Source organism: Apodemus sylvaticus, chromosome 19 (assembly GCF_947179515.1).
Source record: "Apodemus sylvaticus chromosome 19, mApoSyl1.1, whole genome shotgun sequence".
In the NCBI taxonomy this organism is placed as follows: Eukaryota; Metazoa; Chordata; class Mammalia; order Rodentia; family Muridae; genus Apodemus; species Apodemus sylvaticus.
The window spans coordinates 48,692,027-48,718,185 of NC_067490.1; the positions used below are offsets into that span (position 1 = coordinate 48,692,027).

At 40.6% G+C, this 26,159-nt stretch overlaps 1 protein-coding gene across 2 annotated transcripts in view; it reads left to right on the forward strand.

Annotated features, from left to right (window-relative positions):
- The first annotated feature begins 19,669 nt into the window (after positions 1-19,669).
- Hace1 (HECT domain and ankyrin repeat containing E3 ubiquitin protein ligase 1) overlaps positions 19,670-26,159 on the forward strand; it is a 117,050-nt gene continuing 110,560 nt past the window's right edge. The window contains exon 1 of one of the 2 annotated variants that reach the window (XM_052163469.1): positions 19,670-20,001. In XM_052163469.1, the coding sequence (XP_052019429.1) occupies positions 19,926-20,001 (76 nt within the window). In that variant the 5' untranslated portion in view covers positions 19,670-19,925. The remainder of the gene's footprint in view (positions 20,002-26,159) is intronic. The other variant, XM_052163470.1, reaches the window with a different exon arrangement.

The window sequence follows — 26,159 nt, forward strand, 5'->3', positions numbered from 1 at the left end:
GTCATCACTGGATTTGGATATTGTTCAGTGGCTAAAGTGTGTGGTATGCAAGGGTGAAGACCTGAATTTTGATTCTCAGCACCCACTCAAAAAACTGAGTTACATCTGTAACACAGTGTTGAGGCTGGGCTGGGGTAGAGGTGGGAGTGTATAGACAATCAAATCTCTGCTCTACCCAACTTGGGAGCTCCAGGTGCAATGGAGCCTGTATCTCAAGAAGTGTTAGAAGATAGAGGAAGACACCTGATGTGGGACCTCTGCCTGCGTGCTCAAGAAAACACACACACACACACACACACACACACAAGGCAGCACTTACTGAAACAAAACATAAATAAAAGTAAAAATGGATGGGATCAAATATATAAGTGCAGTAATACTAGTTTTCTTGAAACCATTATTTTTGGAAGGAAATGAGAGTTTTGATTCCCCATCTTAAATGACCACTGAGGTAGCTAAACTTAATACAAGCCAGAAAAGTCAAACCCTAATTACTGTTCTTATTGTGTTACAAAAGCCACAGACTTCTTTTAAATTTTTTAAGTCTTATTTATTTATAATGTAGAGTGCTCTGTCTGCATGTAGACCTGCATGCCAGAAGAGGGCAACAGATCCCTTTGTAGGTGGTCATGAGCAACCACGTGGTTGCTGGGAATCAAACTCAGGACCATTGGAAAAGCCCCAGTCTTCTTAACCTCTGAGCTATCTCACCAGCTCCCATAAACGTTTTATTGGTTAAAAAGTTGAAAGTGTTCAGCATGAATCAAAGTGTGGGTGTGGTCTATATTTACTCCTAATCTATCTGTACGACTGTCCTAATGTGCCAGGAGATGTCATAATGACTGACTTTGGAAGATCTAGCACTGATCTTAATATTAGCATAAACCATTACATTTTTCTTCTATATGAAAGATTGAAACACCAAATTTATTGTATAGCCAGGAGCTCTGCCTTAACATAGGCATGTTTTATAGAAATCCTATAATTCACATTTCTCCTAAGAGCTTTAAAATCCAAACATAGTGTACAAACAGGCTTATAATAGTTGATCCCCAAGAAAGCTTTGTCAGCCTGCAACCATATTCACAGGGATCAGCTGTTGTTAGCATGCACCTCTCATTGTAGATGGGAAGAGAATATTCACAAGGCTGTGAATTCACAGAAATCACAATAGATTCTCTCTCTTTTATTGACACACACACACACACACACATTAGCAATCAGAGAAGAAGTAGCCATGGATTTGCAAGGGATAAGGAAGGGTTTGAAAGGAGGAAAGGGAAGGGTGGATGATGTAATTATAATCTCAAAAAGATAAATAATTTAGAAAAGATTGTTGAGTGTAATTGGATGAGCAGTGTAATTGGATGTGCAGTGTAACTGGATGAGCAGTGTAACTGGATGTGCAGTGTAATTGGATGAGCAGTGCAATTGGATCTGCAGTGTAATTGGATGTGCAGTGTAACTGGATGAGCAGTGTAATTGGATGTGCAGTGTAATTGGATGAGCAGTGCAATTGGATCTGCAGTGTAATTGGATGTGCAGTGTAACTGGATGAGCAGTGTAATTGGATGTGCAGTGTAATTGGATCTGCAGTGTACTTGGATGAGCAGTGTAATTGGATGTGCAGTGTAACTGGATGAGCAGTGTAATTGGATGTGCAGTGTAATTGGATGTGCAGTGTAATTGGATCTGCAGTGTACTTGGATGAGCAGTGTAATTGGATGTGCAGTGTAACTGGATGAGCAGTGTAATTGGATGTGCAGTGTAATTGGATCTGCAGTGTAATTGGATGTGCAGTGTAACTGGATGAGCAGTGTAATTGGATGTGCAGTGTAATTGGATGTGCAGTGTAATTGGATGTGCAGTGTAACTGGATGTGCAGTGTAACTGGATGAGCAGTGTACTTGGATGAGCAGTGTAACTGGATGTGCAGTGTAACTGGATGTGCAGTGTAACTGGATGAGCAGTATAATTGGATATGCAGTGTAATTGGATGAGCAGTGTAATTGGATGTGCAGTGTATTTGGATGAGCAGTGTAATTGGATGTGCAGTGTAACTGGATGAGCAGTGTAATTGGATGTGCAGTGTAATTGGATGTGCAGTGTAATTGGATGTGCAGTGTAACTGGATGAGCAGTGTAACTGGATGTGCAGTGTAATTGGATGTTCAGTGTAACTGGATGTGCAGTGTAATTGGATATGCAGTGTAACTGGATGAGCAGTGTAATTGGATGAGCAGTGTAATTGGATGTGCAGTGTAATTGGATGAGCAGTGTAATTGGATGTGCAGTGTAACTGGATGAGCAGTGTAATTGGATGAGCAGTGTAATTGGATGTGCAGTGTAATTGGATGTGCAGTGTAACTGGATGAGCAGTGTAACTGGATGTGCAGTGTAATTGGATGAGCAGTGCAATTGGATCTGCAGTGTAATTGGATGTGCAGTGTAACTGGATGAGCAGTGTAATTGGATGTGCAGTGTAACTGGATGAGCAGTGTAATTGGATGTGCAGTGTAATTGGATGTGCAGTGTAACTGGATGAGCAGTGTAACTGGATGTGCAGTGTAATTGGATGAGCAGTGCAATTGGATCTGCAGTGTAATTGGATGTGCAGTGTAACTGGATGAGCAGTGTAATTGGATGAGCAGTGTAATTGGATGTGCAGTGTAACTGGATGAGCAGTGTAATTGGATGAGCAGTGTAATTGGATGTGCAGTGTAATTGGATGTGCAGTGTAATTGGATGTGCAGTGTAACTGGATGAGCAGTGTAATTGGATGTGCAGTGTAATTGGATGTGCAGTGTAACTGGATGAGCAGTGTAACTGGATGTGCAGTGTAATTGGATGAGCAGTGCAATTGGATCTGCAGTGTAATTGGATGTGCAGTGTAACTGGATGAGCAGTGTAATTGGATGTGCAGTGTAATTGGATGTGCAGTGTACTTGGATGAGCAGTGTAATTGGATGTGCAGTGTACTTGGATGAGCAGTGTAATTGGATGTGCAGTGTAACTGGATGAGCAGTGTAATTGGATGTGCAGTGTAATTGGATGAGCAGTGTAATTGGATGTGCAGTGTAACTGGATGTGCAGTGTAATTGGATGTTCAGTGTAATTGGATGTGCAGTGTAACTGGATGAGCAGTGTAACTGGATGTGCAGTGTAACTGGATGAGCAGTGTAATTGGATGAGCAGTGTAACTGGATGTGCAGTGTAATTGGATGAGCAGTGTAATTGGATGAGCAGTGCAATTGGATCTGCAGTGTAATTGGATGTTCAGTGTAACTGGATGTGCAGTGTAACTGGATGTGCAGTGTAATTGGATGAACAGTGCAATTGGATCTGCAGCGTAAATGGATGTTCAGTGTAACTGGATGTGCAGTGTAACTGGATGTGCAGTGTAACTGGATGAGCAGTATAATTGGATATGCAGTGTAATTGGATATGCAGTGTAATTGGATGTGCAGTGTAATTGGATGAGCAGTGTAAATGGATGAGCAGTGTAACTGGATGTGCAGTGTAACTGGATGTGCAGTGTAATTGGATGTTCAGTGTAATTGGATGTTCAGTGTAACTGGATGAGCAGTGTAACTGGATGAGCAGTGTAATTGGATGTGCAGTGTAATTGGATCTGCAGTGTAATTGGATGTGCAGTGTAACTGGATGAGCAGTGTAACTGGATGTGCAGTGTAACTGGATGTGCAGTGTAACTGGATGAGCAGTGTAACTGGATGTGCAGTGTAACTGGATGTGCAGTGTAATTGGATGTGCAGTGTAATTGGATGAGCAGTGTAATTGGATGAGCAGTGTAATTGGATGAGCAGTGCAATTGGATGTGCAGTGTAACTGGATGAGCAAATCCAGCGGCACATGCTTACATTCTCAGCACCTCAGAGTCAGACATAGGAAGTTCACTGAAGGTTTGAGGCTAGTCTGTTCTATGTAGTGGGCTCCATGCCAATCACAATCTCCTATAACACCAGTCATAGGGGATCCAGGACCCTCCTTTGTCCTCTAAGGGCACTGTACACATATGGTGTACAGACAGATTGCAGAGAAAACACTCATCAACATAAAGTAGCAAAAAGGTTAAAAAAGACACTAAAAAAAAATCTAGGGGAAAGACAGAAAGAGATAGACAGTGCTATAAGATCTGTCTTTATCATTACCTTTCAGGATCTCTGAGTTAAGTGCACAGTCAGGAAAAGAAAGGGCTTGCCTAACATGCGCAAAGCTCTGGGTTAAGTTTCTAGCACTAATAAACTCTGCCTTGTGTTACTATCCTATAATCTTAGCACCCAAGACTCAGAGCAGGAATATTAGAAGTTCACGGTCATTGGGAAGTCTTGGTGAGTTTGAGCCCAGCCTCTGCTGTAAAAGACCCCATCACAAACAAACAGAAGAATAGCAATCTGTGATTGAAACTGTACCTCGAGGAGTCTGCTAATGAAACAATGATACCTAGGGAAATACTTAGGTAATTTAAACGGTGATTACAAAACTACCCATTTTGATGTGCTTCCTCGTTCTTGGTCCTCTTGTTCCAGAACTATTACTGTTATCATTGTGGTGGTGCCTTAACCACAAACCCTGAGCATTTTTAGATATGCACTGTGCCTCTCAACTATACCTCCTTCATCTTTGTTTTAGTTCTTTAACCTGACTCAAGTTTCTACATAGAGAAACTTAGAGCTGTACAGATATACAGCACAGACAGATTGCAAATATCTACTTAACAGATGGGATTCCAAAGATCTCATGCTTTATTATAGTGGCTTCGAGATTAAGAGCAGCAGTCAAAAGTACAAATAGAGTCCTGAACTCTGCTGCTCAGGGGAAAACTTTACCACAGGGCTGCCTCTCTTGTCCTAGAGTTTCTCCTGGTTGCAGTGTGTCCTGCATTTCTTGAAGTTTACGAGCACATAGACTGCCTTGGTTTCCTTCGACAGCTACCTTGTGAACCCTCCTCCTTTGGGTCACTAGTCTGGTTTTGGTCATTGTCCTCAACTGCCTTCTCACTGAAGCTGCTCAGCAGAGAACTACTGCTCTGTGCATTCCTATAAACCGCTTTATTAGGAAGTGCGTGCGCACACATACGTGGATGAAGTCCACCATTGACTAGGTTGAATGTTGTCTTTTTCTGCTAGGTTGATCAGTTTCAGATTGAAAAGTGTTTTAAAAAAAATTCTTCCTGGTGGTGATAAAATTTCTTCTTGTAATTTGCCTAGTGAAATTTTATTTTTAGTCGAAGATGTTAGTTACAGTTTCATATTATCAACTTCCTAGTGATTATGTAAGAAACTTTTATTTTTTGCTTTAAAGTTTAATTTGTTCATACTGATACTGTTTATGATATTTAATTTTATGTATCAACTGGTTTTGGGGGGGTTGGTTTGGTTTTGGTTTTGGTTTTGATTTGCATTTGGTTTTTGTTTTGCAAGCAGTAATGTTTAAACTTTTTTCCCTGTAAATCTGGTAATATTAGTTTGATTCTTTTTATTTTATTTTTTAAAGATTTATTTATTTATTATTATATGTAAGTACGCTGTAGATGTCTTCAGACCCTCCAAAAGAGGTGGTCAGATCTTGTTACAGATTGTTGTGAGCCACCATGTGGTTGCTGGAATTTGAACTCAGGACCTTCAGAACAGTAGTCAGTGCTCTTAACCTCTGAGCCATCTCTCCAGCCTGATTCTTTTTATTTTTCATTTTTTATTATATTCAATACAATATATATTTTTATACCAATCATAAAAATGATGGACATGTTATTAAATGAACATAAAAAGATAAAATCTTGTTTGTTTGTTTTGTTTTTAGTAGAGCTTAAAATCTCAGCTCTTACTGTGGTAGAAACACAAAATAAGAAAAATTTTTAGACATTGGAGTTCATTATAATGAAGCTGTACTTCAATGTCCCTCACATCACCAAAGAATTTTACCTCCATAGTAGCTAAGCTAAGAGCTGACAGTTCTGCTGCACCAAGGAATGAATTATAGGCACAATTATTTGGATACAGATTTCCTGCTATGGTCAAAGCTATTTGACTTGAGTGATTGTCATCATTCCCAGCCCACAGGGAACAGGTTACATTCGTTTAAGAAATGGTGTGTGTATTAAGATGGTCTACCCATGAAGCCATTCATCAACTGTTGCAATGAACAAGGGTTCTGGTTCTGCTTGGAGGGTGGCACAGACATTAGGTGAGGGTAAGATTCTGTGATGATTTTGAAAAGCATTCATCTCAGAAAAAGAGTGACTTATAAGGTCATCTTCTTCAAAATTGATGCAATAATTATAAATAGCAAGTAAAACATTAGGTCTCACCCTTTGTTGTTCTCTTATAAGCCACCTCCCAATTTATTTACATACATTTCTTTTGGCTGTATAAATAATTTTGAAATTTGTAAGCTGTTCTGAAAATCATATAGTGTAAAAACAGGAAATAAACAATCCTACTAATAGAGAGGCTGAGACAGGAAAAGCATGATTTCAAGACTATTATGTGGTGCACAGCAAGACACTGTCACATACAAACAAGCAAAAAGTGTATATGGATTGTGAAATATTGGGCATATTTCTCCAATTACCAAATTAGAGAGACCACTGGGCGAGAGCCAACAAATTTCTAATTCCTCATATTTTTGAGTTTCAACTGATTAGGATATGTTGGTGATACTAATTTTCATGTTAAGAGATATTAAGGAAAAGTGATTGTTACTTCCTGTTGTTTGTGTTGTTAGAAGTGGAATTATGTTTGTGTGGGTTTGTTGAAAGACTACTTTCCTGCTTTTTCTAGGGTGTAGTTTCCTTCCCTGTGTTGGTGTTTTCCATCTATTATCCTTTTTAGGGCTGGATTTGTAGAAAGATATTGTGTAAACTTGGTTTTGTCATGGAATATCTTGTTTTCTCCATATATGGTAATTGAGAGTTTTGCTGGATATAGCAGAGTGGGCTGGTATCTGTGTTCTCTTAGGGTCTGTATGACATCTGCCCAGGATCTTCTAGCTTTCATAGTCTCTGCTGAGAAGTCTGGTGTAATTCTGATAGGCCTGCCTTTATATGTTACTTGACATTTTCCTTTACTGCTTTTAATATTTTCTTTGTTTGTACATTAGTGTTTTGATTATTATGTGACAGGAGAAATTTCTTTTCTGGTCCAATCTATTTGGAGTTCTGTAAGCTTCTTGTGTTTTCACTGGCATCTTATTCTTTAGGTTAGGGAAGTTTTTTCTCTAATTTTGTTGAAGATATTTACTGGCCCTTTAAATAGGGTATCTTGACTCTCTTCTGTACATATTATCTTTAGGTTTGGTCTTCTCATCGTGTCCTGGATTTCCTGGATGTTTTGGGTTAGGAGCGTTTTGCATTTTCTTTGACTGTTGTGTCAATGTTTTCTATGGTATCTTCTGCACCGGAGATTCTCTCTTCTATCTCTTGTATTTTGTTGGTGATGCTTGCATCTATGACTCCTGATCTCTTTCCTAGGTTTTCTAGCTCCAGGGTTGTCTTTCTTTGTGATTTCTTTTTTGTTTCTAGTTCCATTTTTAGATCCTAAATGGTTTTGTTCATTTCTTTCACCTGTTTGTTTGTGATATCCTGTAATTCTTTTTTTTTTCATTTTTTGTTTTTATGTTTTCTGAGACAGGGTCTCTCTGTATAGCCCTGGCTGTGCTGGAACTCACTCTGTAGACCAGGCTGGCTTGGAACTCAGAAATCTGTTTGCCTCTGCCTCCCAAGTTCTAGGATTAAAGGCATGCACCAACACTGCCTAGCTTTTCCTGTAATTCTTTAAGAGATTTTCGTGTTTCCTCTTTAAGGGCTTCTAGCTGTTTACGTGTGTTTTCCTGTATTTTTAAAAGGCAGTTATTTATGTCCTTCTTAAAGCCCTCTATTATCATCATGAGAAGTGATCTTACATCCGATTCTTGCTTTTCCGGTGTAATGGTGTATCCAGGACTTGCTATGGTGGAAGAATTGGATTCTGATGATGCCAAGTAACCTTGGTTTCTGTTGCTTATGTTCTTAATGCTTGTCTTCTGCCATCTGGTAATCTCTAGTGCTACCAGCCCACACTATATCTGACTGGAGCCTGTTCTTCCTCTGATCCTGGTTGTGTCAGAACTCCTCAGAGTCAAGCTGTCTCTGTGATTCTGTGATCCTGTGATCCTAGGAGTTATTCTACCTCTAGGGCCCTGAGATCCTGGTGTGACCAAGCTCCTGGGATCCTGGATTCCTGGGCATGCAAAAAGACATGGGAGTGGAGCTTCCTCTGGGTGTGTTGTAGGGCTGGCTGCGAAGTTTGTGCCCAAAGTCTGCTCAGGGAACCGACCCAGACAGACCAGAAGGAACCCATGCCACTGGTCTGGCAGAGTTCCTTCGAGCCTGGCTCCAGCTGGTCCCAGTGACTCCCAGTGTAGGGACAGATGTTGTGTCCTCCTCACCTCTGATCCTATGATCCTGGGTGTGTTAGAAGAACCTGGGAGTGGAGCTTCCTTTGGGTGTTGTGCAACATTTAAACTTTTGTTCTCTTATTTATTTTGTGTGTATGTGCACTTGTGTACACATGGGTGGATACGTTCATGCCACAACACATTTATAAAGGTCAAAACACAATTTGTGGGAGGGAATCGATTCTCTTGTTCTACCACATGGGCCTTGAAGGTCAAATTCAGGCTTGAGGATGGGTGGAACGTGTTCCATCTTGCTGACTCAAAGTTATCATTTAAATTTGTAAAACTTTGGCAAAGTGATTGTGGTTCACAGTGTAGAACTTGTCCAGGCAGTTGCTGACCTGAGTAAAACTACAAGACCAGAGCAGGAAGATATTCTCTAGTGACTTACTTCCAACTTGGTCTGCAGCACTGGCTGTCCTGAGACTCCAGCTTTTGATTTGGAACTTCATTATTGCAGTTTCCAGTTTCAAGTCATCTGGCTGGCACTATAGACATTGGATTCATAAACTTTCATAATCATGTGGGTCAATTTCTCATAATAAACCTTCTAAGAAATAAACATGTATACACATATTATAGTGATTGTTTTTCTGGACATATTACTATAATATATGACTTTCTTTTTTAATATTTCTCAGGCAATTTTCTCATTTTCTCTTGAAAATTATGGGAACTGAAAGACTCTTAGAAACAGTTCATTAAGACAGGCTAGGCTGACTCCATGACAGGCTTCAAATTGGCAGGTCAGGAGACTAAGCCTAAATCTCTGTTTCCAAGTACTGGGCAAGTCCAGGCAGGCCCAGGAAAGTCAGTTGCTCAAAAAATCCCCAGGCTTCAGCCAGTCAGTCAGAAATTGCCCTGACATCAGAAGTTACCACGCCACCTGCCCTGAGGCAAGGGCAATGGGTCAGCATCAGTTTCCAGACTTCCCCAGCAATAGTTTTCAGACTTCACCAGCAACAATTTCCAGCCCCCCATGCCCCTGTAATGGTTCTGGAATGTCTCTAGAGATAAAATCAACAGATAGATGTCACCTACCCCCAACCCCTGGAATTCCCCTAACGTGCCCTAATTCAGGCCTGTGAGTTCACGTGGACTTCTCCATCTTGGTAACAGGAAACCTCAGCATGCTGGACTTCTGCAGAATAAAACACTCTTTGGTTTTGCGTAATATTTGAGTTGGTGGTATCATTCTTCAGCAAACCATGGACCCTTACGCTTAGCTGTTTTATTTTTATATTTTCTTTTTTTTTGTTTTTTTGTATGTTGTGACAATATTCTCTTTTTTAATTATTTATTTTTTATTTATTTTTTATTTTTCTATTTTTATCTTTATTCTTTTATTTTTTATTCTATTTATATTTCATATATGAAATAAAATTAAATTAACTTTTGTTATATACAGAGTACAGATCCTGGTCTAGGAGACCTTGAACAAGTAGGCAGAGCGTCTTTCACTGAGTTACAGAAAGCGATGAAAAGGATATATATATTTTTTTTTCTGTGATGGGCTGCTACAATGAACCATTTTTAGGACACTTACTTAAGCCTATGTTTCTGTAGCCAAATCGTTTAATTTCACTCATAAGAATGTAAAGCTGAAGGAAGCGGGCAGGCTCAGTGCGGATCTTCACCTCCTTCTCCTCTCTTCAAGAACCAGTCCCTCAGTTTTATCCTCAGCTCCTTAGCGGACCATCTGTGGCAGCTTTCCCTCCCCCAGCCTGCCCTCATCTCCAGTCAATCACACAAATCTACCCTTCTAAGCTTCTTTTCCCTCACTCATTGCTTTACCCAAGCCCTCGACTCTAACTCTGCAGCAGATCACCTGTTCTGACCTTTCCTCAGTCTCTGTCCCAGATTCTCACAGAACTAAGCAGATTCTGGAGGGAGACCCTGCTTTCCTCCCTCCTGTGTACCCCTTACCCCCTTCTTGTAGCCCATTCTCAATTTTAACTGTCAGCACCCTGACACTTAAAAACACATTTTGCCTAGAAACACATTTCTCCTGGCAATGCCCACTCCCCTTGGCCACCCTATCAGGATCCCAGAAGAATTTCCTACCAGGCAGCACACAGTCACCACACTTTCTTAAAAACCAAAAAGAGTAACACAAACAAAACACACACCCAACAAAGATAAGACTATATATTAGCACCAGAATTACTCTCTTTCCAAACCCAGATGCCTAGACTCCAATATGGAAATACAATAACAACCAGCCAGGACAGTATGTCTTTACCTCCACCCCTATATCTCTACCCCTATCCTACCTCCATACCTCCCCAAAGAGTAACAATCTAAATAGGAAGTCATCAAAGAGAACTCTTAAAAAGTGTGGAAAGGATGCTGAAATGCAGTTTTCCACAACTGATGGCTTCTGGCAGGGATTTATTTAAGTGGCAGGCCACAGAGAGTTTTAGTGTGCTCCAGGGAGTATATTAATAACCCCAATTGGACTTACTTTTATTTATTTATTTTTTTTTAATTTCAGAATTGTTTTGAGAGAAGATCACAAGGGTTGAGAAGCAGACATAAAGGGACTGGAAAGTGAACGAGATTGGGGTGCAAAATGTGAAATTCCTAAAGAATCCATAAAAATATTATGTTAAAGAAAAGAAAATGGCTCCTATCAATTTATAGGGAGTGGAATTATTGGCATTTCAAACTTTTTGGAGTAGGTGAGGCCTTGTCCAGAGGATGTATGCCGCTGGGGGTGGACCTTGAGGCTTTAGAAGCTCATGTCTGGCCCGCTGTCACCCTCTCTTCCTGCCAATCTGGAAGCAGAACTTTCACACACTTCTCCATGTCCGCCTGCATGGCTGACATGCTCCTGCCATTAGGACGATAGAGCAAATCTCTCAAATGTAAGCTAGCCTCAAATGGTTTTCCTTGTAAGAGTTGCAGCGGTCATGATGTCTCTTAACTAAGATAGATAAGGATGTTGAACATTTCTTTAAGTGTTTCTCAAGCATTTGAGATTCCTCTACTGAGAATTCTCTGTTTAGATCCGTACCTCATTCTTAAATTAGATTAATTGTAGGTTTTTTGACATCTAGCTTCTTGAGTTTTTTATATACTTTGGATATAAAACCTCTATCAGATATGATATTTGTAAAAATCTTTTCTCATTCTCTAGGCTGCTGCTTTGTCTAATTAGTGGTCTTCACTTTACAGAAGCATTTCAGTTTCATGAGGTCCCATTTATTAGTTATTGATCTTAGTGCCTGTGATATTGGTGTTCTGTTCAGAAAGTTGTCCCCTGTGCCAATGCCTTAAGGCTATTCCCTAGTTTCTCTTCTATCACACTTAAAACAAAAAGAAGTACTAACACCCAAAAGGAGTAGCCAACAAGAAATAACCAAATTCTGGGCTGAAAACAATAAAATAGAAACAGACAAACAAAAAACAATACAAAGAATCAACAAAACAAGAAGTTTGTTCTTTGAGGATATCAATAAGATAGACAAACCCTATATAAAGTAATGAACAGACAAAGAGAGAATATACAAATTAACAATATCAGAAACAAAAAAGTGGTATATTATAACAGATACCAAGAAAATTCAAGAATCATAAAGATATACTTTTAAAACCAAAACTCCTCCAAATTTTAAAATCTAAAAGGAATTAAGTATCTTTCTTGGTAGGTACCACTTATCATAGTCCAATAAAGATCAGATAAACAATTTCAATAGCTCTATAATACCTCAATGAAATAGAAGCAATCATTAACCTGCACCCTCCCTAAAGGCCCAAGGCCAGATAGCTTTAGCACAGAATTCTACCAGACTTTCTAAGAAGAGTTAATGCCAACAGTCCTCCAATTTTCTCACAAAGTAGAAATAGAAGGAACAACACCACATTTAATGACAAAATTACCCTTTTGCATAAAGATTCAACAAAGAAAGAGAATTATAGACTGATTTCCCTTATAAACATAGATACAAACATACTCAATAAAATATTTGCAAACTGAATTTAAGAACACATAAAAAATATCATCCATGATCATGTAGGTTCCCCTCCAGAGATGAAGGAATGTCTTAACATATGAAAATCAGTAATGTAATCCACCATATAAATAAACTGAAAGAAAAAAAAAACACATGACCACACCATTATTTGCCACAAAGGTCATTGATAATAAAATACAATTATCTGTTCATGATAGAGAGACTGGGGATACAAAGGACACACCTAAACATAACACAGGCAATTTCCAGCATGTCTATAACCAAATTATATATAGAAAAACCCCAAGGAATTCCACTAAATTGTGAATAAAGCAAGGTTGTCCATTTTCTTTATGTATATTCAACATTGTACTTCAAGTTTTAGCAAGAGCAATGAAATAACTGAAGCAGATCAAGGGGATACAACCAGAGTTAAATAAATAAAAGTATTGTAATTTGCAGACGATATGGTAGTATAGGTGGTGGTTTGAATAAAAATGACCCCCCCCCCATATGTCCAGAGGGAGAAGTAGCCCTGTTGGAGTAGGCATGGTTTGTTGAAGGAATTGTATCATTGGCGTGGTCTTTGAGTTCTCAGAAGCTCAAGTCAGGCCCAGTGGCTCACTGTCTCTTTTAGCAGTTTTGAGATCCAGATGTAGAACTCTCCAGCACCACATCTGTCTGCATGCCACCATGCTTCCCTCCATGGTGATAATGGACTAAACCTCTGAACTTCAAGACAGCCCCAAGTAATTACACCCAGCTTCACATTCTTTCTCTACCAAAACAACAAAAACAGAAAACCAAAACAAACAAAAATTACAAGATACAAAAGATACAAAGTAGCAAAACAAAACAAATGAAACAAAAGCCCGCATGAAACTTGTGGAGTCTGCCTTACAGAGCTCCATCTTCTTTCCAATGTGCATTTCTACCTGCAATCTCAGATTTACGCTTCATACCCCAGGCCACAGCTCTGTCTGCCTTTTGGGAAACCCGCTGCCACCCTAGAACATCAGTCCCAGAGGCTTGCTACTTCCTAGGACAACTAGGCCAGTCAACACCGGAGACAACCAAATGGCTAAAGGCAAGGGCAAGAACGTAATCAACAAAAGCCATTGTAATATGGTATCATCCGCATCCAGCTCTCCTACTTCAGCAAGCCATGAATAGCCTAATACACATTACGAGCAACACTGTCACCTCTTATGATATATAACACAATCTCATCTTATGAAGATGATAGAAGCCTTTAAAGAGGAAATAAATAAATCCCTTAAAGAAATACAGGAAAATATAATCAAACAGGTAAAGGAAATGAATAACAGTGTTCAAGATGTAAAAATGGAAGTAGAAGCAATAAAGTAAACTCAAACAGAGGGAAACCTGGAGATGGAAAACCCAGGAAAGAGAACAGGAACTACAGACCCAAGCATCACCAACAGAATACAAGAAATGGAAGAAAGAATCTCAGGTATAGAAGATATAATAGAAACAATTGATATGTTGGTCAAAGAAAATGCCAAATCTAAAAAGTTTCTAATGCACAACATCCAACAAATTTGGGACACCGTGGAAGGACAAAATTAAGAATAATAGCAATAGAAGAAGGAGAAGATTTCCAGTTCAAGGGGCCAGAATATATCTTCAGTAATTGTACAAGAAGCTTACAGAAACCAAAATCATGCAATGGAAAAATAAAGTATCTTCAAGAAATGGTGCTGGTATAAAAATAGATTCATATTTATCACAAAACTCAAGTCCAAGTAGATCAAGGACCTCAATAATAAAACTGAATTCAGTGAATCTCATAGAAGAGAAAGTAGGACACACCCTTGCAGGAGACAATTTCCTGAGCAGAACACCAATGTCTCAGGTTCAACAAAAGTACTTATAAATAGATATTGGCTGTAAAATACAAGACCAACAATTGATAAATGGAACCTCCAGAAACTGAAAAGCTTCTGCAAGGCAAAGGACACTGTCAATAGGACAAAATGGCAGCCTACTGATGGGAAAAGATCTTCCCCAACCCTCCATCTGACTGAGGGCTAACATTCAAAATTTATAAAGAACAAAAAAAATAATTAGATAATAGCATCCCAAATAACCCAATTAAAAATGGGGTATAGAGCTAAACTGAAAATTCTCAGCAGAGAAATTTCAAATGGCTAAGAAGCACTTAAAGAATTGCTCAATGCCTTTAATCATCAGGAAAATGCGAATCAAAACAACTTCATCTTATAACACCAGAATTTCTAAAATCAAAAACTCAAATGACAACAGATGCTGACAAGGATGCAGAGAAAGGGGAACACTCACCCATTGCTGGCAGGATTGCAAACTGGTACAACCACTCCGAAAATCAACCTGTCGATTTCTCAGATAATTAGAAATAGTTCTACCTGAAGATTCAGCTGTATGGCTCCTGGGCATATACTCAAAAGATGCTTATGCCACAATGAATACTGTTCAGTAGGGATGAAGGTTCTATGTAGACACCAGCTCTACTTCTCCATGGTCAATGAGTTATGAGTTCGCATTTCCCAGACGATTAAGGATGTTGAACATTTAAGTGTTGCTTGACCATTTGTGTTTTATATTTTAAGGACGCTGTTTAATTCTGTATCCCATTTTAGAGTTGTGTATTTGTTTGCTGACGTCCTAGGTTTTTTTGATGTTAATTGTTCTTCAAATATTAGATCTTAGCCTTCCATTGGATGTGTAGTTGGTAGAACTCTTTTTCCATTCTCTAGCCTGCCACCTTGTCCAAATGATGGTGTTGTTTTGTCATACAGAAGCCTTTTGGGTTCATGAGGTTCATGAGGTTCCTTTTATTAGGTGTTTGTTTGTTTTTTGTTTTCTATGACTGTCATTCTAGACAACCTCGGGTGTCCTGGGACATTGTAGACTGGGATAGCTTTGAATGCATAGAGATCTGCCTTCCTCTGCCTCCTGAGTGTTAGGATTAAAGGTGTTTTCCATGCTGCCTGGCTCTATTTATTAACTGTTTTCTTAGCGCCTGTGCAATTAAAGTCCTGTTTAGAAAGTCTTTTTCTATGCCAATGAGTTTAAGACTGCTCCTTTCTTTTTCTTCTATTAGGTTCACTGCATGTGGTTTTAGTTGAGGTCTTGATCCACTTGGAGCTGAGTATGTGTAGGGTGAAAAATATGGATGTTTGCATTTTTCTACATTCAGACATCCATTTTGACCAATACCATTTGTTGAAGATTCTGTCTTTGTCTTTTTCTTGTATGTATTATTAATATATTAATAACATGATATATATATATATATAAATATATATAATAATATATATATATATTATTGTCTTGGTTTATTGCTGTGAAGAGACACCAAGACCAAGGCAACTCTTATAAAAGAAAAACATTGAGGCCGGCTTACTATCATCATGGTGGGAAGCATGGCAACGTGTAGTCAGACATGATGCTGGAGCAACCAAGAGTTCTATATCTTGATTCAAAAGCATCAGAGAGAGACTGGATATGATTCACACCGGGTGTATCTTGAGCATTTCAGACCTCAAAGCTCCACCCCCTCTGTGACACAATTCTTCTAATAAGGCCACATCTCCTAATAGTGTCACTCCCTATGACCAGACATTCAAACACCTAGATCTCTGGGGACATACCTAGTCAGATCATCACAGATAGTTTGTGGGCTTATGTTTGGCTCTTCAGTTCAATTCCATTTGTCAACATGTCTGTTTTTGTGTCAGCAGCATCCTGTTTTTTATTACTATAGCTTTGTAATACAACTTAAATCAGGGATGGTGATACCTCTGGTAGTTCTTTTATTTTTCAGGACTGTTTTGACTATCCTGTGCTTTTGTGTTTTTATGTGAAGCTAAAGATTATTTTTTCAATTTCTGCTAGGTTGTGTTGGAATTTTGTTGGGGATTGTATTGAATCTGTAGATGATGTTTTGGTAGGATGGCTGATTTCACAATATTAATTTTAGTGATCCATGTTAATGAGAAATCTTTCCATTTTTCTGATGTCTTCTTTAATTTTTTTCTTCAATGTCTTAAAGTTTTTATTTAATTATGGGTTTAAAATTTATTCATGCCAGCTACATTTCCAGTGTGTAGTAGCTACGTTAATTAAGTAGTGCTTAGTGCTTTGAACTATGTAGATTACAAAGCATCTCTATCACTGTTGGACTCTCAAATGGATAAAGAGGTAATAAGCCTATTGCAATACTATTCACACACCCTGATATGATTTATATATGCTTGGCCCAGGGAATGGCACTATTAGAAAATGTGGCCTTGTTGGAGTAGGAGTGTCACTGTGGGTGTGGGCTATAAGACCCTCATCCTAACTGCCTGGAAGCTAGTATTCTGCTAGCAGCCTTCAGGTGAAGATGTAGAACTCTCAGCTCCTCCGGCACCATGCCTGCCTGGATGCTGCCATGTTCCTTCCTTGTTTATAATGGACTGAACCTCTGGACCTGCAAGCCAGCCCCAATTAAGTGTTTTTTATCAGAGTTGCCTTGGTCATGGTGTCTGTTCACAGCAGTAAAACCCTAAGACATACCCCAAACTGATCTATGTGGGAGATTGCTCTATATTATAGTTTCAAATTACCAGTCTACTGTTCTGTAAGGTTCTTCCTGTATGTCTCTGTCATATAATAAACAGTGAGAACTTGGGGAACAGTGCTTATAATGAAGTCAGCTTGGAGTCTACTCCTGTTCACATAATTTAGGTCTGGGCTTAATGCCTAGAGGACTTTGGAGGTGTTCTACATGGAGCCCAAGGAACTGCTGCATCTTGTTGGGGTGGGGGGCTAACTTTGATGTAACAGTGCCATGTTTCGCTTTTACACCTTGTTTTGAGATAGGCTTTCACTGTGTTGCTCAGACTCTCCCGGAGCCTCTGAGTGAATGTCAGGGCAGTAGACCATGCTATATCAAACCTGGCACCAAAACAGGCTTTCTTTTCCTTTTGTTTTGTTTATTTTTAAATTCATTTGTATTTTATCTATTTTTCTTGTATGTATGTGCACTGCCTGTGTGTCTGGTGCTCATGGAGTGTACTAAATTCCCTGTAACTGGATTCGTGGATGATTTTCAGCTACTGTGTGAATGCTGCATAGTGGATCTTGGTTTTCTGCAAGGGTAGCAAGTGCTCTTATGCACCGAACCTTCTTTTCTTTCAGTGTGTGTGTGTGAAACAAGGACTAAGTCCCAAGCCTTGAGCATTCCAGGCTAGTATCCTGCCTCACAAGAAGCTGACATTTGCATGTTTTAAGGAGCACACACAGAACCAGAACATTTTCATCATGTTGCAACGTTTTAGCACCACCTTGGTTGGCCTATTACCTTTGTCCTTCCTTTGAAACTTTGGATGATCCAACGTTCCTGCCAGACAGGTTTGGGTCTCATCCAGACTAACTGGTTAAGTGAAGATAATGAAGATCTGTCTTGAGTCTGTAGCACAAGTCTGTACCACCAACCCCTGAACAGGAAAGCTACCAATCCCTGAGCAAGAAAACCTACCAATTCTTTTTTTTTTCTTTTTTTTCTTTTCTTTCTTTCTTTCTTTTTTTTTTCTTTTGTTTTTTTTTTGTTTGTTTGTTTTTTGTTTTTTGGATTTGGTTTTTTTGAGACAGGGTTTCTCTGTATAGCCCTGGCTGTCCTGGAACTCACTCTGTAGACCAGGCTGGCCTCGAACTCAGAAATCCGCCTGCCTCTGCCTCCCAGAGTGCTGGGATTACAGGCGTGCGCCACCACCGCCCAGCTAACCTACCAATTCTTAAGCATGAAACCCCACTAATCCCTGAACAGGAAAACCCACTAATCCCTGAGTTTACCAAAGCTCAGCTTGGAAAGCTCCACCCCCATACCTCCATGAATCCTATATAAGATAAATCCTATATAAGGTAAATCCTATATAAAAGATAAATTCTATATAAGATAAATCCTATATAAAATAATTCTTATATAAGATAAATCCTATATAAGATAAATCCTATATAAATCCTATATAAGATGAATCCTATATAAGATAAATCCCATATAAGATAAATCCTATATAAGATAAATCCTATATAAGATAAATCCTATATAAGTCCTGCCATCTGCTCAGCTCCTCGCTGCCTCTCATCAGAGCAGAGGCAGCCACTCTGCTGGGCTTTGCCCTCCTAATAAACTTCTTGTGTGAGGTTTTGTGTGTGGTGTGACTTTATGGTCTTCCTTGGCTCCGGATTGCCAGGATACCTCTTTAGTAGAGCTGTAACACTTTCAGTGGAACGTCCATCCCTTCCTGGAGCAGAGCTGTTACACTTGTACTGGGACAACTAACCCTCCTTCTGCAGCCAGGAGCAGAGCTGTAACACTTGTGTAGGAGAAACCTTTCCCTTCAGAGCTGCAGCACTTGGGAGGATGGGGCAAAGAATGAACAACACATCAACATCAAAGCTAGCCTGGGCTACATGTAATAAGTAGGCTCAAAGCTCATACCTCCACCATCTCAAAGCAGGGCCACACTGTGTGCACTGGCTAACCTCAAACTCAGAACCCACCTGCCTCTGCTCCTTGAGTGCTGGGATTACCTGTATTACCATGCCCAATTTAGACTCTTTTGTTTTTCTGTGACTTTGTATACTCATGAAGTATCATCTTCATGAGTATACAAATCTTCGTATCATCCATTGGGGCCCGTCGTGGGGACTGAGATTGCATTTTACCAAATAAACATTTTTTCCTCCTTTTTGTCACATATGTTCCTCAACGTTTGGAGTTGGCATCATGTTCTGTGCTAAAGTACAGGAATATATAACAGGGCATAGGATAGAGCTGTGTGCCTGTTCTTAGAAACGTACTCATCAAGAGAGACAAATAAGGCATTGTTAAGTCACAATAAAGGAAAAAAAAATCTACACATTTTGCTTTCGAATTTGAGTTTCATTACTCTTTAAATTTTACATATATAAGCAGGATAGTTAAGGCATTTGTTTATAACAAATGCATCTATTTTAGCCTGGTTCACTAATTTATGAATAACTGAAATTCTCCAATCTGCTTCACTGGGCTGCGTTAGAACCGAGGGAGGATGCTCTTGTTCAACTTTGGAGGAAAGAAACAGAAGGCGCGTGAAAGCCCAGAAAGCATTTCCACAAACTGCTCAGCCTAACATACAGATCACCGCCTAGAGGCCATAGAGGCGGGGCTCGGTCGGGGAGTGCGGCCCAGCCAGCTCGGAACTACAGTTCCCAGAAGGCTTCGCGAGCCCAGGAGGGAAGAGGGGCCGCGGCAGGAAAGGCGCGAGCGAGCGGAGGCGGCGGCGGCGGCGGCTGGTGCCCACCGCGGCGCGGTCTGGCTGGCGGCCGTCGGTGTCGCGGACTGACTCGGCTTAGCTTTCTAGCGTTCCCGAGCGCCGGCCGCCGCGAGCTCGCTCCTTCGCCCGCCGGCCCGGCCTGTGCGGGGATGTAGGGCGCGGGTCGCGGAGGCCGCGGGCGCGGCGGGAGCTTCGCGGAGGCCGCGCCGAGGATGGAGAGAGCGATGGAGCAGCTCAACCGTCTGACGCGCTCGCTGCGCCGCGCGCGCACCGTGGAGTTGCCCGAGGGTGAGGCTCCGGGAGGGCGCGCGCTGCGCTCCTCGGAGGCTGGCGGGCGGGGGAGGCGCGGGGGCGGGGACGGCGGAAACGCCCGCGGGGTCCAGCCCCGCGCCGGGAAAGGGTGCGGTGGCGCCTGGCACGGGCACGGGCGCGGGCAGGGGACGTGCTGGGCTTGCTTAAGCTGCAGAGTGAGGGGGGCGCGCTAGGATTTCTGTTAAATCCCGGGGCGCCTCTCGGTTTTGGCCGTAGACAGGGTTGTCAGCCACCAGACAGGTATTCGTGAAGCTCCGTCGCCGTGGCCCGCGTCCCTTGCCTGCCCTCGGCACCTAGTCGTGCAGACTCGGCTTGAGTGGGCTGCGTGAGAACTGGGGCTGAATTCACCCCGGAATAAAAGCTCTGCTTCGAACTTTTGCTTTGGCAAACTCCAAATAAAGGAGATGGGGCGGGGCTGGGGGGTGGTGTTTGGTGCCTTGTGAAGTCAGCCTAATTTTAGTGGCAGTGAGACACGGCAGTGGCGTTTGTAACCCAGGCTGGCTGCAAACTTGAGAGCCTTCTGCCTCAGCCTTCCAAGAATTTGGATTCTAGGCGTTCGCCTACCTTTATTCCACTCCTCACCCCTCACTGCAAACTTCGTTTTACTTAGCTCTTAGCTAAGGAGAGTGATGAAAAGAAATGTGGAGTTGGTGAATTTGGATGTGGAGTTGGTGAATTTGGGGATACCTTTTCTTTTTTTTTTAAAGTTTTATTCTTAATGATTCTGACTAGAGAAAATTTGTGGCAACTGTTTCTCAATATTTTTTTTTTTTGTTGTTGTTGTTACCTTTCTAGAATGAAACAGTTAATTTAGAGCAATCCTAGTTTCAGGAACTAAATGTCAGCTTCAACTCAGTCTTTATTCCCATCTGTGAATCTTTTCTCTAGGGGCTGCTTTCACATATTTTCTGATGTCATGCTGTCTATTGATAACAGCTGATGAAGTTTGTGCATAGGTTCTTGACCTTGCTATTTGTATTGCCAACTTTTATTCGGCAATTTGCATAAATATGCTATAAAAGGCTTTGGTAATATTTCCTGGTTTTAAATATTTTACATTTAAGTATGTTTATATATTTTCTACAATTTTAATTGTAGAAAAATTTGATAATAAAAATAAAAGTCTGTCATTCTATTCCCAATAGTAAAAAATGTTTGCATTTTTACCTAACATTTCATACAGTGTCTTGTTTTGTGTTTAGACAACATCATGGATGCATATCCATAAATATATTTAATGATTTGGCAGGATTTGGTAGGATGAATGAAACAACACTTGCTTTTAAAATTTTTCTTTCTTTTTCTTTTTCTTTTTTTATTTTTTACTGACTTTATGAAGAACAGCTGTCCTTCAGACTTCGTCTTCTGTCTCCTCAGGGTTTGTTTCTAGAAGATGTGCAGGATTCAGTTAGACAACCAACATTTAAAAGACTTTAATCATCAGTTTCTTAACCTGTTTTTTGGGAGTTCTGGTCAGCAGTCTGAGTGCTTGGAGACTTGAATATTACAATTAAAAATCGAGTGTTTCCTCTTGTTGCTAGGCAAAAAATGGCATGCTGCTTACGTCTCTTTCATGACAAGCCCTCATTTGATTACAGTGAATTTGTTCATTTTGTTCTTTGAATTTATCTTTGTTTTGATGAATATTTTTGAATTCTCTTAGTTTGACTCTTTCAGGTAGATCATCATGTTCAGAGAATTCTAAAAATACAAATTATTGTGGTTGCATTTTAAGGCTGAACAGAAGCTGATAAGACGGGTCATTGTGTCCAGGGGCTTTTGCCCCCACCCCGGACCTGGCTTCCTGACTTTGATCCCTCCTCCTCACGTAGAGGCACAGAGAGAACTGACTCCACAGAGTAGTCCTCTGGCCTCCATGAGCATGCTTTGGAACATACTGATAATAATAAAAAACACTGAACAGAAGCGCTAAGATCTTTGAAAAACTTAGAAATAACCTTTTTTGCTTTGTTAGAATTTTGTAGTCAATAAATATCTAATATAATTAGAATAAATTGTTAAAGTGTGTTTCTAATCAGCTTTTTTCCCTAAAATTAACTGCTATATAGCACAAATATGTAGATAGTTGATGTACTGACTGGGATACTGAGAGATCCCCTTACGTTACTATTGAGTGATGTGGTTGAATCATCCCATGCAGGAACAACAAAGTGTGAAAGAAAAGGAGGGGAAGGCAAAGAAATTGTGTTGGAGATTTGGCCTCTCTGAGCTTTGGAAGGCTCATGTGTATTGTGCACTCTGTGGAGAAAACTAAACTGTTAGATTTACATTAAAGGTAGTTTGTTTAATAGGATAGAATTTAAGTGCATTTTAGCACATATATTTGGTTCATGGTCAGAATAACTACCAGCTTTAAAAACAGTAATAACAACAACAGTAACAACAACAACAACACAATTTTCCTTTTTTGTGGTCATTGCTGGAACAGCAATCAAATTGAAGTTAGACCGGTAAAAGGCATCTCAGGGTCCGTTTCACCTGTGGAGGAAGATGGAGTCACCAGGTTCAGGCTGGACAGATGCTGCAGGAAAATCCTGGAACGTCAAACCAAATCCTGCCGGGTAGTAAGGAGAAGGACAAATGCAAGGAAGGAATGAGAGAGGAGCATGCTGATAGACAACTTCCATTCAAACTGCTAAAGAGAAAAATACTGTAAATTTGAAGAGGAAATAAATGTACAGTGAATAGGAATACTTTGGTCAATACAGTCTTCTGTTGAGTAATTTAGTTCTAAAACCATATTAATAAAAGTGGCCAACCTATCTGATTTTCTCATCTCTTAGAAAGTGTTCTAATTCTACGTTTCAAGGTATCTTTGAATGTGAAGAAGAAAGTATCTGAGAACAAATATTCCTAGTATCATATTTCTTGGTCTGTTAAAAATTAGTTTGTGCATGTGGGTATTTTTGCTTAAATGTATGTATATTCTACACTTTAGTGCTGGGGGAGGACAGAAGAGGGGGTGTACTGGCTAGTTTGGTGTGTCAACTTGACATAGGCTGGAGTTATCACAGAGGAAGGAGCTTTAGTTGGGGAAGTGCTTCCATGAGATCCAGCGTAAGGCATTTTCTCAATTAGTGATCAAGTGGGGAGGGCCCCTTGTGGGTGGTACCACCTTTGGGCTGGTGCTCTTGGGTTCTATAAGAGAGCAGGCTGAGCAAGCCAGGGGAAGCAAGCCAGTAAGAAACATCCCTCCAGGGCCTCTGCATCAGCTCCTGCTTCCTGACCTGCTTGAGTTCCAGTCTTGACTTCCTTTAGTGATGAACTGCAACATGGAAGTGTAAGCTCAATAAACCCTTTCCTCCCCAACTTGCTTCTTGGTCATGATGTTTGTGCAGGAATAGAAACCCTGACTAAGGCAAATTGGTACCAGCGTAGTGGGGTATTCCTGTGACAACCTGACCATGTTTTGGGGAGGACTGTGGAAGGACTTTGGAACTTTGAGCTAGAAAAGCCATTAGAATATTAAGAGCTCGGTGGAAAGTTCTGTAGGAGCTTGGAAGACAATGTTAAGAACAGTGCAAAAGATGGAGGCCTGGCTTGTGAAATTTCAGAGGGAAGATTAAAGACTCTTACAGTGGCCATGTTTTGATTGTGAAGATTCTGTGGTTTTGGTTAGCTGGGGCTGAAGAATCAGCTGTGAGTAACAAGATACCAGAACCACTAAAGCAAACCTTTGTGTTACTGGGACTATTGATGCTGGTTAGCTGGAGCTAAGAAATTAGCGGTGATTAAGAAGAGACCAGCATCACTGAGATGAAATCTTCTTGGAAGTGTTTTCTGAGAGCACAGAGAGTGTGTTCCAGAGATAGCCACAGTTGTATTTTGTACTGTGGCTGGACTTGGTACTGTGTAAGAGTCACCTAGATGGTACTGGTTTTGAAGGCATGAAGGGGTCATGAAGAGCAGCTGATGTTCTTGGCACAGTGAGAGGCCATGGAAGGCCATTGGTGAAGGTGCAGCCTCAGTTGCAATTGATGGCCCAGTACTTAAAGGGGTCATGCATAGGAGCAGAGGCTTGTCACCATCAAGACAGCCTATGAGAGGCTATTGGTGAAGCCTAATTACAGTGGAAGATAGCGTTTTGGAGATGCCAGTACCATGCGATGACCACCAAGAACAGCAGCAGCAGTGGAGTACAGGCAGCTGGAGCCTAGAAGCTGTGTGCTACACAGGGCAGAGCTGAAGAAGTGACCCAAGCCCTTGGAGGAGCCCAGAAGATTGAGTTGGATCCCAGACATTGAACCATTGGAGTTTGAGTTTTGCTTTTGGTTGTGATTGTGCCCTGATATGTTTCCCTCTTGAAGGAAGAAAGTATTTTAGTGGAGCCTACAGTTGAGAGACTTTGAATTTTTAAAAGACTTTGAATTTGAAAGATATTGGACATTTTAAGGTGATTGAACTTTTAATATGTAAAGACTGTGGGACTTCTAAAGTAATTTAGATCTTGGGGATGAATAAGAAAGTAAGGGTTGAGGCTTAATAGTGATGTGTTTGTGTGTCAAGTTGACAAGGGGTCAATTGTGCTGGCTAGTTTTGTGTGTCAATTTGACATAGGCTGGAGTTATCACAGAGAAAGGAGCTTTAGTTGGGGAAGTGCCTCCATGAGATCCAGCTGTGGGGCATTTTCTTAATTAGTGATCAAGTGGGGAGGGCCCCTTGTGGGTGGTACTACCTTTGGGCTGGTGTTCTTGGGTTCTATAAGAGAGCAGGCGAAGCAAGCCAGTAAGAAACATCCCTCCAGGGCCTCTGCATCAGCTCCTGCTTCCTGACCTGCTTGAGTTCCAGTCCTGACTTCCTTTAGTGATGAACTGCAACATGGAAGTGTAAGCTCAATAAACCCTTTCCTCCCCAACTTGCTTCTTGGTCACGATATTTGTTCAGGAAATAAGGCAGGGGGTCAGACCCCTTGGATCTGGAGTTAGAGAGCGTGTGACCCACCATGTGGGTGCTAGGAATCCACCCTCCATCCTCTGAAAGAGCAGCTCTTTGATAGTCTAATTTTAACATCACAGTTGTTATTTTTATTATCCTTATATTTAATGTTTGTGATCTATCATCTGTTTGTCCATCCATCCTTCTGTCTATTCATATCTATCTTGTTTTGAGAGATGTAGGATCACCAAATGTAGCCCCGGATGTCCTGGGACTCTATGTAGACCAGGCTGGCCTTGAACTTAGATATCTACCTGCTTCTGCCTCCTTAATGCTGGATAGGATGAAAGGTGTGAGGTACCATGCCTGGCTGTGATCCGTATCTTTATAAGGTTGATGTAACTTAAGAATATAAGATCCATTCCTAAATTTTAATATAAATAAAAGCCTTATGAATATAATTTAAATCAAACCTTTTGATGCTCACTAATGCTCACTTGTGTGCTTTAATTTCTTTTGTTTTCTTGAGACAGTCATTGTGTAGCTGTGTCAGCCTGGTACTGAAAGGTTGGTTTCAAACTCAAGGCAAATCCTCTTGACTCAGCCTTCCAAATGCTGAGATTGTAGGTGTGCCGTTGTGCCAGCTTGTACTGTCATGATTAAAACATTTAGGTTCACAAACACAGGTCTTACCTGTTTCTGACAGTTGGCGCTGAGGTTACTTAGTTGGGATTGTCATGGTTTAGCAGCTCCAATGTGAGGAAGAATGTCAGGACATCAGCAGAAACTTAGTTCAGGACCTTGAGTCCTGATGATGACCATGGTGGCGAGACAACAGTTTACTGACGTGCAGTCGTTGGAGCATAGTGCAGATATTAAGAAGAGAATTGTATTATGGACCTTTTGGTATTGTGTAGAGAGGACACTGGCTTTTTAGGGACAAAATAGGGATCATAGTGTCTATTTTATAAGGCAGTTGTGATATAACAGATCTCTTATAGTATTTAAAGTGATGCCTTTTGGGGGGACAGAGGTTACTTGGTTACATAGAATTCAAGGCCAGCCTGTTGAGATCCAATCTCACCTACATCCTCCAACACATAGTATGTTTTGATTACTAAAGTATTATTTTTGTAGTTGAAGATTTATATCTGCGTACTGAGTTTGGGAATGTTGAATAATAATTGGTTTTCATGTTTATACTCACAAATAGTAAAATAATGAAATGGTAATAAGTT